At 30.8% G+C, this 15,055-nt stretch overlaps 2 protein-coding genes across 5 annotated transcripts; both read right to left on the bottom strand.

The window, feature by feature from the left end:
- Positions 1-352: 352 nt before the first annotated feature.
- Positions 353-3,650, bottom strand: LOC107023684 (mannose-1-phosphate guanylyltransferase 1). Of its 4 annotated transcripts, none has more exons than XM_015224458.2 (5): positions 3,496-3,650; positions 2,157-2,284; positions 1,667-1,729; positions 1,352-1,591; positions 353-1,261 (listed from the first exon to the last, which is right to left on the bottom strand). In XM_015224458.2, exons 2-5 carry the CDS (start codon positions 2,265-2,267, stop codon positions 590-592), a joined length of 1,086 nt encoding a protein of 361 aa, XP_015079944.1. In that variant the 5' UTR covers positions 2,268-2,284; positions 3,496-3,650; the 3' UTR covers positions 353-589. The 4 variants fall into 4 exon arrangements, with proteins under 4 accessions (XP_015079944.1, XP_015079943.1, XP_015079945.1 ...); XM_015224457.2 differs by having other exon boundaries at positions 2,157-2,288; positions 3,496-3,648; XM_015224459.2 differs by having other exon boundaries at positions 2,157-2,288; positions 3,417-3,611.
- A 7,756-nt stretch (positions 3,651-11,406) lies between these two features.
- On the bottom strand, positions 11,407-12,599 carry LOC107021695 (transcription factor bHLH51-like). The gene is made up of 2 exons (XM_015222399.2): positions 12,296-12,599; positions 11,407-11,893 (listed from the first exon to the last, which is right to left on the bottom strand). The coding sequence occupies exons 1-2, from the start codon at positions 12,536-12,538 to the stop codon at positions 11,459-11,461; spliced, it is 678 nt and encodes a 225-aa protein (XP_015077885.1). The 5' UTR covers positions 12,539-12,599; the 3' UTR covers positions 11,407-11,458.
- Positions 12,600-15,055: the final 2,456 nt, after the last annotated feature.

Raw genomic sequence — 15,055 nt, 5'->3', positions numbered from 1 at the left:
AATATTTTGATGATATGACTTTGATTGATTTTTTTTTCAAAACTATTAAGGAATCCTCCGTCAGGAGTTGGAGGGAACAATATATGCATACACTATCTTTCAGGCATTTTGGGGCCAATTTAGTGAAATTACACAATTTTTCTCGATTTTTGTGTGCTATTCAATAAATATTTTAGTGATATGGTTTTCAATCGATTTTTTTGCGAACCTTTATGAAACCCTTCGTAGAGAATTGAATGAACAGTACTTCTTACTATATTTTGAGTCATATTTTGTCATTTAGAGATCAATTTACAGGAATTAGCTGTTTTTCTTAATTTTTAACGAGTGCCCTCATAACTGGAAGCGCAAATTTATACATCATTAATACAAATATTTAAAGAGAAGCTCTAATAGAGTTCGTTATTTGTATATACATTGGAAATTACAAACATACAGACCTTTCACAACAGCTATTCTTCAGCTTATTGCCTTAGATAGCTCAACTTTCCCATACTTTTACAATTGAAGAAGATGAAACTGAAAACCAACCAAATAAAGAAAAAGAAAATTACATTTTGAAAACTGAACAACATATAACATATTGTTTTCACATCACTATTTCTGGTTTTAGGATGCTAGATTTGATCTCCTTGTGGGGTAAGACTACTCCACCATTGCTGTAAATTTCATCACAAACATGAACATCTTCGCCAAGAATGGTCATATTCTCAACACGAGCCCATTGTCCAACGGTTGAGTGCCAACCAATAATGCTACCTGAGACGCATGCATGTTTCTTAACACGGACTCCGCGCATCACAGTGCAACGAGAGAGCCTAACCCCAGACTCAATCACACAACCAGGGCCTATCGCAACATCTGGTCCAATCAAGCATCCTTCTCCAATTTTGGCAGTCTCGTCCACTATGACATTTCCAACAATGTGAGAACCTGATGCCAGTTTTGGTGAAGACCTCTTCTTCAAAGAATCTAGGTAGAGTCTAAGACCAGTGATGTAATCCCTTGGCTGTCCAACATCCATCCAAAACCCAGGAAGGACCATAGCGTATAGCTTTTTCTCGGCAGCAATATTCGGGAAAACCTCTTTCTCAATAGATGTTGGTCTTAATTGAATTCTCTCTAGAACGCAAGGGTCGAGCAGGTAAATGCCAGCATTGATCTTGTTGCCAACAAATAACTTAGGCTTTTCCACAAACCTCTCAACTTGGCCAGTGGATTCTTCCATGACAACAACACCATATTTGGAAGGCTCATCCACCTGTATCAACCAGTTATATTTACATATTATACCTATCATCATCCTCATAAATCATGGAAATTCAAACGGAAAATGTAACTAAGAACTCACCCTAGTCACCATTAAAGAAGCCTCCCCTCCATGGGATTTGTGGAATTCAATCATCTCCTTGAAAGGATACTCACTGATAACATCACTGTTAAGAACAAAAAACGGCTCACCAGAATCATCTACCAGCTTGTCTCGAGCCAGAGCAAGGGGACCTGCAGTCCCAAGTGGTTCAGTTTCTTGAGAACATGTAATCTTAATCCCCAGTTTTGTCTCAAATTCTTTCAAGAAGTTCAGCATCACCTGCGTCAACCAACATTTATATATTCTTTTCGTTGCCTATTATATATTTACAATCTCTAATAGAGAGAAGCTGACCTCCGGCTGGTAGTTAATAGCCAAGACCACTTCAGTCACTCCAACAGCCTTGAGAGCCTCGATCTAACATACAAAAGTGTTTAGTAAGATATGCTTCAGCATAATTTATTTTTCACCAGCAAAATAGGAAAGGAGAACATATAGAACGCGTGCAAGGCACAAGTGAATTCTTATTTAGATTTTCCATTCCCCTTTAGGATCATGTCCTAGAAAAGGCAGGGGTGATTAAGCCCTAGATATTCCAGGACATAGGACACCTGAAACTTTAAAATGTTCGGTGACAAACAATCCAATTTCTAATATAAAGTCCAAAAGGGAACAGTAAGCTGAAGTTGTTAAAATTCAAATAATCAACTAAAAGGATAGAAAACAAAATCAGGAATCTACTTAAAAGGCGCATTTCTATGAGGAGGTTTGATATTAGAATGATCTTTATAAAAGAATCATTGCTATGACTGTAAAATAAACGAGGCTAAAACAGAAATTTTACCTGATGCAAAATCATGGGCTTGTTTGCAAAATCAACCAGTGGCTTTGGGACACTAAGAGTTAATGGCCTCAACCGGGTACCAAAACCTCCAACAAGAATAAGTGCCTTCATCCTAATTTCTCAAAACTCTTGCTAATAATAAGACAGAATTTTTAGCACAGTTGATCAAAACATGTTACAAAAGAAAACATGTACTGAATTTATAAAAATGGACTCTCTCATCTCCACATTTATATCAATCCAAAAGAAAGATACGTGCAAGACTACGAAAACCTTATATTGACATCCGTATAGAAGAAGAAATGATTACACTCACCTAAATGTAAAGTGTTGTACATGACATGTAGCTTATAAAGAGAGATAGTCACACATATAATGTTCAATTAGGAGACCCATGAAAGTGGATTAAAAGTGAGAGATTACCGAAAGTTGAAGACAATCATAGCAAATGGCCAAACTTATACATGAATCTTCAAATGAGCTGAAGTCATAAAGTGGTTCTACGTGGAGTATTTTACTGGAAAAAAGACAAAATCCCAGCAACACTCTAGGCTGGATCACTTAATGAGAGTGCCAATACATCCAATATTTTAGTACTATATGTTTTGGTAAACTGAGTTGCCTAACACAATGTAAAATTTTACAACCACAGACTCAAAGTATATTACACCCTTCGATTCAATTTGTTTGTCGAGTGTAGGTCTCTTTCTTTCTATGGCAAATCCTTAATTTCAACATTTTGATACATTTTACATATATTCCACAAAAATTCAAAAGGGTATTTTTTTTTTACTTTCTTAAATTTTCCGTCTCAAGTCAAAACCGCACAAACAAATCAAAACTGAAGATGCTACTCTCTTCTATGTCTCCTCAAAAGAGGATAGTAGAGAAGAAGAAAATCACAGCATCAGCAGGGAGGTACAGTTGGGGGGAAAGGAAAATAAAACCTCATTCCAGCTGTAATCCTAAAGAAACAAATAAAAAACCAGAAATTGGGGAATTGATAGATGATATTGAAGTTTTACAAGAAGACAAATAGGATTACATACAAATCTAACATCTACCCAATTCAAAATACCTCACCATATGGAAAGGGGATAAAGGCAAAGGACAAAAACAGAGCATCACAACATCCACATTACACATTAATTAACTCTATATCTCCAGTCTGAAAACCTATGAATAACTCATTAATGAGACGAAATAAATAAAATAAATTTAATTTAATAGTTCATAAAAAAAATAATTCAACATACGAACAGGATGGATAAATGAAATCCAGATCCAGATGAAGATGTGGAACACTGCAAAAATTTTAGAAATAGAACGTGAAATTCACCTTGAACTAAATCTCCTTCCAAGACTGGAGTTGACTCTAGTCAAGCAAAAAATTGATAGATCACAAACAGTGACGGTCGGGTTGTGTTGTAGAAAAGCCTAGATAAAAAAACAAGATAAATCCCACACCTAATTTAAGTACTAGTAATTACTAAGAATTTGATGTTTTTAAATAATACTTTTACTATCATATTTCGTGAATATATGATACATGATTTAAATTCGTGAGATATATGTATTCTTCAAATTTTAAAATCGATATATAACGTGTTTACAGGTCGATTTGGATCGATTATTGGTCAAAATCAAACCAAACCAACTTAATTGATTTTAAATTATCAAAATCAAATCAAATCAAACATAACAATTTCGATTTGGTTTGACTCGGTTGTTAACCATATACAAAAATAAAAGAAACATTTCATTCAAAATATGAAAAAATAACAACAATTCATTCAAAACAAAAAATAGTTAGAATGACATAAATTATTGAACTTTCGATCACTAATTTTACTATCAATAAAGTTTTAAAATTCACTATATTGGCCTAGAAGGAATAGACAATAACATTTTCAATTTCAAAAAAAATTGTCATAGACACTCATATACATGAAATCAATAAGATAAATATTTTCATCTTGGACATTTTTGCTTTCAATAAGTAAATATAATGAAAATATATAGGGATAATGCACAAGTACCCCCTCAACCTATGTCCATAATCTCATAGACACACTTATACTATACTAAGGTTTTATTACCCCTCTGAACTTATTTTATTAATAATTTTCTACCCCTTTTCGGCCTACGTGGCACTATCTTGTGGGTCCAACGTTGGTTGACTTTTTTTTTCAAGTTTGTGCCACGTAGGCCGAAAAGGGGTAGAAAATTACTTATAAAATAAGTACAGGCGGTAATAGGACCTTAGTATAGTATAAGTGTGTCTTTGGAATTTCGGGCATAGGTTGAGGGGGTACGTGTACATTTTCCCTATAATCTATTTCATATTTTACTTTTAATTATACATCATTAGTTTTTTTTACCATCTCAAAATCACATGAATCTAGCATGTTGTTATTACTTTGAGCAAACTCTAGATTTGATCACTTAAATATTTAAAAAGTAAGATTAGATTCGGTTCAGGTATTTCTTCGAATAAAATCATAACCAAACCAAATAGTATCGATTTTTTTAAAAATAAACCAATCAACAAATAAAATCGATTTTATTTTATCAATTTAATTCGATTTTAATCCTAACCGTGAACACTCCTACCAATATATATATATATATATATATATATATATATATATCATTTATTTAAATTAATTAATTATAACTAATTTCCTTTATCAGATGAGTAATTGGGAATTTTCAGAATATATGAACAATTATGTTTTAAAATTTAAATCACCAAATCACTTAATATAGGGTAAAAATAGAGAAGTGTATTTATGTTTAATTATTTTCATTTTATTATTCTTTGAAATAATAAATTTATTAATATTATTTATAAAAATAATAAATTCAATAATTTCATGTATCTGTCATCAATATACGATAGATCCAATAAATTAAGTACTTAAATACATGAGTATCATATCACTAAATTTATATGTTTCATAGAAGTATCTAATATTAACTTTATATATTTGTTATATGCATTTAAATTTCATGTATTTGTTATATGTATCTATTATTTCATGTATTTGTCTATATGATATAATATTAATTTTATGTATCTATTTATACGATCTGATATTACCGTATTTATTAATTAATTATAACAATTCCTTAATCAGATGAGTAATTGGGAATTTTCAGGATACATGGACAATTATTTTTTAAAATTTAAACTTATCAAATCACTTAATATAGGGCAAAAATAAAGAAGTGTATTTATGTTTAATTTATTTCATTTTATTATTTTTTGAACTTATTATTTATAAAAATAATAAATGCAATAATTTTCATATATTTGTCATATGCATCTAAATTTCATATATTTGTTATATGTACTATTTATCTATTTATACGATCTAATATTACATGTATCTATAATTTGATGTATTATATATCATTTCCATACGTTATATTCAAAAACGCGTATCTCCGATACATAGTAGACATCTAATTATATATATATATATAAAACTAAAAATACATGAATTTAGAAACAAATTGAGACGGTAAAGTATCTACACGAGAGTGAGATTTAATATGAGTAATTTCATAGCAATAATAATATAAGGATTCTTAAAAGCAAAAACCAAACTAGGACACAATAATATGTCTTATGGCCGTCAGCAAAATTAGGGGAAAAGGGGAATAAAACGGACGAAAAAAATTCTGAGCAACTTACGAACCCTTTTCACCGCCAATCGACAAAATACTGATTTTCTCATAAAAATACATATAATCCATGAATTCTTAACTAGATATATGTACGTCTAATAATATCCTTCATATCTCTCTCCTCTTCAGTAGAGGCCTAATACCCTTCATACTCTAATCTGTCCCTTCTTGCTGATAAGATTTTGGTGCATATTGTTGGCCTTTTGATTTTACTTTTTGTATAGAATTTGCAAGTTTGGTTGTCAAATTGCTTATGTTGAATAATTCGTACGAATATTTAATCCGGAGCAATTGATGTTTGAATTGGAGTAATCCTCATTTATATGACTTGATATGAATGAGTGTAGGTGCATATGAGGGGATATATATCCGTTAAAAAGGATGAAAACAAAGATACATAACACCGTTTCAATTTACGTGATACTTTTTTTTTTATATATTTTTTAATTATTTTGAATTGTCAATTATTGTGACTTATAATAATTACGTAGTTTACAAGTATATAAATTTCATTTAAAAAAATTAAAGATTTCACACGCAAATTTTCGATTGAACTTAAACTGTTTGATTCTCAAAAAATGAAAAAATGTCACATAAATTGAGACAGATAAAGTGACAAACCTCCATGAATAATGGTGATTATCAAGATTTCGTTTTGTAATTTAGAGATGTAGACATGTATTGAGAGGATTGAGGAAGAGAGACATAGTCGATGTGGGTGAAGGACGTGGGGTGGGGTGGGAGTGAGAGACATAACGAGTTTAAATTTTAAGATAATTATTCATATCCTATTTAAAGGATATGTGTATTTGATTAATTCTTTTAAAATATACTATATAATATTAAAAATGGTGTCATGTATAATTATGTAGTTTTTTTAAAATAACAATGGAAAAAAGGTATGAATGAAAAAAGAGAAAAAAGTAAATATAAGATTTTCTTTATTTGTAATTTTAATGTTGTTTCTTTTTTTAATATAGCTTTTATATTAAAGCATTTAATATTTTTCTTTTTCAAACAGGTCAAATAGGCCCAAATTTATTTATTAAGGAAATGCAATAAGTAATTATTAGAAGTACAAAAGGAAATAGCTCAAAGTGTTCTCATCTTCTTCTCAAATTCTTGATGTGTAAATTCATGGAGCTTAATTTTTGCTTCCAACTATGGAGTTAAAGGTAAGCTTGTTACACTTCGAATAGTAGACACTTTTAATCATTTTGCTACTTTTCACTTTACTTGTGTTGTTGTATTTGACTTTTTGTTGTGGCGAATATGTGGGTTATTTTCGAGTTTTCAAAAAGTTCGACTAATATAGATCTTAATCACTATAATTAAGAATCTCTTGTTGCTTCAATTGATATTTTGCTTATCTCCTAGTCTAAGCTTTCCAATAAAGATAATATATAGTAATTTTCTAAAAAATCAATGAGTTGTGAACGCAATGACCTGAAGATACGACCAACTCTAAGCTTTTTGTAGCTTTTGCAGCACCATGATAAGACTGAAACTTCAATCTTTCTTATTACCTTAACATTTTCTTTGATTACACGTTTATGTTTTAACATTTTGTCACATTAGTAAATCTACATTGTTGATGTGAAAAGACACGTCTGCCTGATTCTTATGTTTGGTATGCTTTTCTTGTCTAAGTTGATAATTTTTTTTAACTTGAACTGAAACTACCGGAAAGTTGTTGTATTCAAAGTTATTTGCAAAATCAAAAACTAAGTTAGCAAAAAATTAGCAAGAGCATTTCCCTCCCTCAAGGAGTGTTGTACTTAGGGGTGTCAAATGGGTGAGTTGAATTGAAATTGGAGATATTGAAATGGGTTGAAATAGAAGTCAAATTGGGTCTTGATCCGCCCAAGTTTACTTTGGGCTCAAATGGGATAAGACTGAAATGGGCTAAAAAATGGGTTGGGTCTTGACCCACCCAATTTGACTCGATTAATCTCAATGATTTAACATATTGATATTTAACTTTTATAATCACAATTTGAAATTCAACTCAAGAATTTCTTTTAAAAAGTAACAAATGGAAAGATCAATCCTAACAAATGTTAAATAGATATTAATTCATACCTTCAATATAGTAACACATCTTAATAAAATATTTTAAAGCAGGTTGAAATTGGAGATTGAATTAGGCTCAATTTAGGATTCTCTTCAAATGGATTCGGCTTAAATGAATTGAAATTAAACCAATTCAAATCATCTTGAGCCCAACCTTTAAAATTCTAAGCGGGTTGGGCGGGTTACCTATGTTTAGGTTCATTTTTGACGCTACTATTTGTACTCTTACGGTCAAATCATTCCTTAGCATATTAATTGAGTTGACCTCCATTGTCACTTTCCAAGGCACTTCTCTTGTCACGATCCCGACCGTCGTGATTGACACCATATTAACACTCTGATGGGAGAACCACTACTACGACCCAAACTAAGCAGATAATCTAAAAACTAAGGCAGTTAAGTTACGGAAGCAAGTTAAATAAACTAAGTAAGAAGTTTTCATAAACTTCGACAAGGATTCCAAAGAGCTAACTAAACAAATGCGAAACTACACAACCTAGAACCTGAAAGTCAATGTACCAAAATTATTAAACAATATACAAGTCGAAAATAAGAAGGGATGCAACCCTAAGCTAATCATCTAAATAACTAACTAGAGAAAATATTTAAGTCCAAAAATGGTGGACATAAACTAAAGAGAATTCCATGGCAGCTTGGACTATGCTAGCTCCACCTTTGAATTCGGAAGCAACAATCACAAATTTTCTAAGCGAGGTCTGTCAATAGCCGCCGAAAGATGCCCTATACTCAATAAAAATAAGAGCAACTGCAATATCAATACACAACGTGTATTGGTAGGATCACGCGGCTATCCCATTAAGTGCAACATAAACAAGTTAATACGCCAACATAATCATGCAATATATCAAACATATACAATATTGAATATCACATGCTCCAACAAATTCAGATTTATCACAATTAGTTAGTTCTCTAATGGAACCCAAACCCAAACTAAGTGCATCGAAACGTGGTACACGATCCCATAGTTATACTAGAACGTGACAATCCAATCCATCTACGTTGGAACGTGGCAATTCGATCCAAGTTAGTTATGCCGGAATGTGACAATCCAATCCAAGTTAGTTATGCCGGAACGTGGCAATTCGGTCCAAGTTAGTTATGTCACAACGTGACAATCTGATCCATCACACCACAATCACAAACACAAGTATACTTCCAAGTCATACATTCAAGTGATTCAAGACATATAATGATTCATCTATCTCATTTACAACAATTGTGAATCAATAATGCAACATTCACATACATGCATGCATCATAATGAAGCAATAGTAAGAATACATCACACAATCATAGAATCACAACAATCACCTACCTCAAAATAAACTTGAAACCCTAAGAAACTTGATCCTTCTCTTTCCGGATTAGTTTCGCTTGTTCTTGGTCTATAAACAATCATAATAACATGGAAATCAACAAACAATTGCCAATTACCCAAATCTATAACAATTCTATGAGCCTAGATCAAACCCATGATCCCAAGTATCCAATTTAGGGTTGTTTCTACCATAAAATCTATATCAAAACCCTCCCTCATCAATATTAACCAGTTCTATTACGTTCTACGAATTGAAAAATGGATTCGGGAAGTGAAAAACCTATCTTTAGTCTCAAGAATGATGAAAAACTGTTAGGAGTCACCTAGGATTCGTTTCTTAGCTCAAAAAGTCAAAAAGGGTATAATGAGATCGTTTCAGGGTTTATTAACAACTTCAGTTCGCATCCTGCCCGCCACAACGACCATCACCCCACGACAATGGTGACGGCAGAGCGACACAAACCCCAGCCAAAGCAGCCAAAATGAAACAAATAGCTAACTGAAGAATTTCAAAATTCCCATTTCACAATAGACGTCTAACCCACGACCCTCAGAAAATACTCTAACACTAAGATCGATTCCGAGAGTTCTATTCACCCAAATTCAATTCCATAAAGTCGTACAGATTCCTTAACGATTTATCTAACAACTCATGAAATCAAAATTATAAATGGTTCACCCGATTGTTACCATATTTCCCTATACCATTGTGACTCTGATTTCTTCTAAATCTGGACGAGGTTGAAAAAATTCAAAATACTACGAAAAAGTTTTTTGGCCCCAAATTTTTCCCCGTTGGCTTTTCAATAAAGACGGATTTCAATCGTTGCAATAGATACCAATTTACTCATCACTCGTCCTCGAGTGACAAACTTGGGAAAAATAGGCTAAGGAAGGAATGGAGTAGTAGTTGATTCAACGAACGATTGAGGATATTTGTATCGCATATCCTTCTCGATCTCCCAAGTAGCTTCCTCAACTGGACGATACTTCCATTAAACCTTCACAGATTTAATCTCCTTGGTCCTCAACTTGCGCACATCATGATCTAGAATCGCAATTAGTTCCTACGCATATTGGAGGTCCTTGTCTAACGCAATGGAGTCCCACTTAATGATATAATCCCCATTACTATGATACCTCTTCAACATGGACACGTGGAATACCGGATGAACACTTGATAAATTTGGAGGTAAAACCAACCTATACTCTACCGGTCCCACACATTCAAGAATTTCGAAGGGACCAATGTACCTAGGACTTAGCTTACCCCTCTTGCTGAATCTCATCACCCCTTCATGGGTGATATCTTAAAGAGAACATTTTCACCGGATTGAAACGCCATGTCTCTTACCTTATGATCCGCATACTTCTTTTGTCTACTCTGGGCTACTAGAAGCTTAGCTTGAATACTCCTCACCTGATCTTGAGCATCTTTCACTAAATTAACCCCCAAAGGTTTCACATCTCCAGCCTCTAACCATCCTATGTGTGATCTACATCCACTTCCATAGAGTGCCTCAAATGGTTCTATATCTATGTTGGAATGATAACTATAATTATAAAAGAATTCACACAAAGGTAGAAACTTATCCCAATGCCCTTCGAAGTCAATCACACATGCTCTCAACAGGTTTTCTAACACTTGAATAGTCCTCTCGGACTGCCCGTCTGTCTGGAGATGGAAGGTTGTACTAAAAATGGTTAATAATTTTAAAATATTAAATATGTTTTTGTATAATTTATGTAAATATAATTATAGAAATTTTTAACAATTAAATAGATCTCTTCAATTAGTATATATTTATTTTGAAAATTATAATTAGTTTAGTTTTTAAAAAATTCTTACGTTTTAGGTATTGTAGTAATAATAATTTACTATCTAATCGTATTATATGTAATCAATTTTAATTATTTTTAAAAAATGTTTTTTGTGAAGTTGACAGATGACATATTTTTACTTCTCCTATCATATATATATAGAGAGAGATAGATAGATTTATAAAAACTAAATTGTTAGTAGCTAAAATAAAAATAAATCTCAAGCATGCACTAATAAGATTGATACATATACTAGATGAATATGACTATTAAGCAAAATTGGACAGAAATTTACAAGAAAGGTTGAAATAGGATTTTGGGTTTGTATTATAAAAGGTTTAAGAAATTGAATTTAATTTAGGCATAATAATAATTAGGTAGCAAGCAAGAAGAACCTCTGCCTCTTGCTTTTGATTCGAAAATTGGAAGTAGAAGGGGAAGTAGCAATCCTAGCAAGCAACACCCTAAGAGAGTGTTTGATAGAATGAGTAGTGCAAACAACATTAATGGATTGAAGGGATAAAATGCATTTAATTCTGCCACCCAAACTAGTTATTTTAGCCTCCATTGTTGTTAGTTTCAGGTTCTTGAGACCCCTGTTTAGTTCTGAGAACAATTCAGGCCGATCATCACACGAAAAAGAAACCTTCACAACTATGTTGTTGTTGTTGGAACTTTCATCTTCTTCCTCAATTATTACTTCATCAATGTCACTTGGAGTGTTCAATACACTGCTCATTTCTTTTGCTTTTCCTTCCAGATCTTTAACATGCTCAACAACACTTCTTAGTAGACCTGCCTTATCCATCTGCAACTCAAATTATGTATTTCGTTATCAATCATGAAAAAAGTGACAAATTTATATTAACGAAATTCAATTAAATACTTGAAAGTCATATGGATTTGAACTTGTGACCTGAATCCCCTTACCAACAACATGCCAAGTAAAATTCCAGGTAAAATATACGCAGACCTTATTACTATTTCAAACAGCACATGGAGAGGCCCCTTGCCATTGCACTAAAATTTCCTCAATTCAACTGTTAATCACAAATTATCTTTATCAATTTTTATTAGCAAGTAGCACTTTCTTAGCAATATTAGATTGAACGACAATTAATTAATATCATCAAAGAATTCAACACTCTTTAGTAATGAATATATTTATTGCGGCTAATAATTGCTTTTGTTTCAATTTTAAAAGATTTACCTTTTCAGAAGTGGGAATGAGTTTTCTAAGAGTAGAAAGCTGAGCATTAATTCTGTCTCTGCGCCTTTTCTCAGCTTCACTGTGGCTCCTAGAAGCAGAAAACTGTTGAGACCAATAACAAGAATTAGTAGGAATCAATGGAAGTTCTTGTAAATTATGACACCATGATGGAAGAGTTTCATGAGTGTATTTAGAGCAAGAGGAATCATCCATCATCTCTCTTAATTGTATGGATCTTAGCATATCTTAGTGTTTTGATTTAAAGAAGGTTGGATGACACTGTGTATGCCACTAGCTAGCTAGCTAACTTTCAAGTACTGATGGTGATGTGTGTGATATCTAGTTGGAGTTACCTTTATTTGGTCAAATGAAAAATCATATTTGGCCTCATCACTTATCACCATGTCATTTCAATCTTTCACCAACAGACACTTAGAGTCTATTTATCTCAGCTTAAAAGCTGGTCAAACTGACTTAAAAGCTGATTTTGGCTTATTTAGCTGTTTGACAATACTTAAAATAATTTATTTTAAGTTAAAAAAAACTTATTTTAAGTCAAAAGTTAAAAGCTGGGGTAGGGGTGTTTTTTTTTTAAGCTTATAAGCTGTTTTAAGTTGACCATATTTTTACCTTTTTACCCTTAATATTTTTATACAATCTCCAAATTACCTACATAACCCTAACATCTCTTTCTTCCATTTTTCTCTTTTCACATGTGGATGATAGACAATTACTATTACTAATGAATGAAAATAAAAAACAAGTGATCTATTCAAATTATATATTATTAAAATGTAAAATAAGTTGCACATGTAACTAAAATAAAAATTTATATTCCTCTTATAAATAATTTGTGATAATAAAGAAATATGTGAATGATAGACAATTATTATTACCTATAGATGAAACTAAAATAAAATCTTAAATCGTTCTTTGATCTATTCAAATTATATATCTTTAAAATTTATAATAAGTTTATATTCCTCTTATAAATAATTTGTGATGAGAAAGAAATATGTGAATGATAGCAAAATATAATTATTTATAGCTGTAAAATATAAATTAATTAACTTTTATTATGTTAACAACTTTTAAGGGTATTTCAGACATTTTGATTTTAAAAGTTGTTTATCAGCACTTATTTGCCAAACACAACAACAACTTTTTTTTTAACTTCAGCACTTTTATCCAAACGCATAACTGCTTATTTTAAAAATAAGTTTCAGCACTTTCAAAAGTACTTTTTTAAAGCTGCTTTTATTAAGCTCATCCAAACGGGCCCTTAGATGGGCAGAGTGCATTTAAATTTCAAGGCACCATTTACACTACAATTTTAGGTTTGCCCTATATAATTTTTTACCCTTGTTTTGCCATATAAAGTCATGCACTTAATCGGCCTTCAAATTTGCTACTAGTTTAAATAAGAGAAAATTTTTAAAATAACAAATATAATAGACATAATAAGGTTCTATAACTATAGTTTTGATAATTGCGCTCTATAGCTATAATTTTGTTTGCAATGGCGACTTTGTTTTATATATTTCACTTGCGAATATACTAATAGGGTAAGTATATTCAAATTCTGTATTTATATATTTAGGATTTTTCATAACTACGTTTGTATATTTTGCTTGACAAATAGGATAGTTAATTACGATTTTTTACAAATTGTATACAAATAATTAGGGTAAGAATATACAATATTATAGATTTATACAATTAGGGACCAAATTACTCAACTCTTGATTTATATAAATCAAGTGATTATACAAATAAGGTGAATAACAAGAATTGGGAAAACTGCGGCTACAAATTAAAATTTTCTTAAACTATAACTATAATACTTATTATAGGCTATTTTATAACACTTTTTTTAATTCGTCTAAAAAAGAATGTTATCTTATCATAACTAGAAATAATTTAATTTTAAATTATTATTATTATTACTATTATATTATTATTATTATTATTATTATTATTATTATTTTAACCACATAAAAAATTTAAAAATTATTTAGACCATAAAATTTAAAAATATTTTTTTAAATATCACATAAAATAAAATGAAAGGAGTATAAAATATACTCTACAATGTCATTATTCAACAGTTAATTATTCAAATAAAGTAATCCAAATAAATTGATGATTGAGGAATTGAATGGAAAAAAAAAAAAAACTCTAGTCAAGCTTGTCCTCATAAGTTAACCCTTTTTTTTTTTTTTACGATAGATATAAGATAAGAGTTGTATTTTATTGTGGGGAATGACACTATCCATAAAATATACCTTTTTTTCCCTTGTTCATATATTTCGTGATAAATTATTTTGATTCGTTAATAAAGTCTATCTCCAACTTAGTTCTCTATTTTTATGAGCAAATAGAGTGAATTTTCATATTTAGAGATAATCAACTGAAGTCGACAGTTTTATTTCTCACCAAACAAAAAGAATCTTCTTTTCTGTTTTTAATATATTATTATTATTATTATTTTATCTATATTTTCTTATTTCATAAAATAAATATATTTTTTTCATAATCAAAACCTATATAATTCAAAATCTTTTATAAAACCTCATGAAATATAAATTTATATTTTACCTCTTTTTAAATTACATAAACTGCAAGCAAGTAGTATATATTATACATATTAATGAGTAATTCAACTAAAAAAGAAATCATCGATGAAAGAAAATATTGTACATTCTTCATAGTGAAAAATAATAATATTTTTAATTTAAATATTTAAAATGACAAAAAATT

This window comes from Solanum pennellii, chromosome 6, assembly GCF_001406875.1.
Source record: "Solanum pennellii chromosome 6, SPENNV200".
In the NCBI taxonomy this organism is placed as follows: domain Eukaryota; kingdom Viridiplantae; phylum Streptophyta; class Magnoliopsida; order Solanales; family Solanaceae; genus Solanum; species Solanum pennellii.
The sequence above is the reverse complement of the archived record's forward strand: the minus strand, read 5'-3'. Positions and strand labels throughout refer to the sequence as shown.

What these genes read in the sequence shown, in the direction of transcription:
- LOC107023684 (XM_015224458.2), bottom strand. Translation starts at nt 2,267, where the DNA reads ATGAAGGCACTTATTCTTGTTGGAGGTTTTGGTACCCGGTTGAGGCCA. An exon ending in AGCCCATGATTTTGCATCAG is followed by an intron (nt 1,730 to 2,156) that starts GTAAAATTTCTG and finishes TTTGTATGTTAG; the next exon opens with ATCGAGGCTCTCAAGGCTGT. An exon ending in CTATTAACTACCAGCCGGAG is followed by an intron (nt 1,592 to 1,666) that starts GTCAGCTTCTCT and finishes TGGTTGACGCAG; the next exon opens with GTGATGCTGAACTTCTTGAA.
- LOC107021695 (XM_015222399.2), bottom strand. Translation starts at nt 12,538, where the DNA reads ATGCTAAGATCCATACAATTAAGAGAGATGATGGATGATTCCTCTTGC. An exon ending in TCATTCCCACTTCTGAAAAG is followed by an intron (nt 11,894 to 12,295) that starts GTAAATCTTTTA and finishes TTTGAGTTGCAG; the next exon opens with ATGGATAAGGCAGGTCTACT.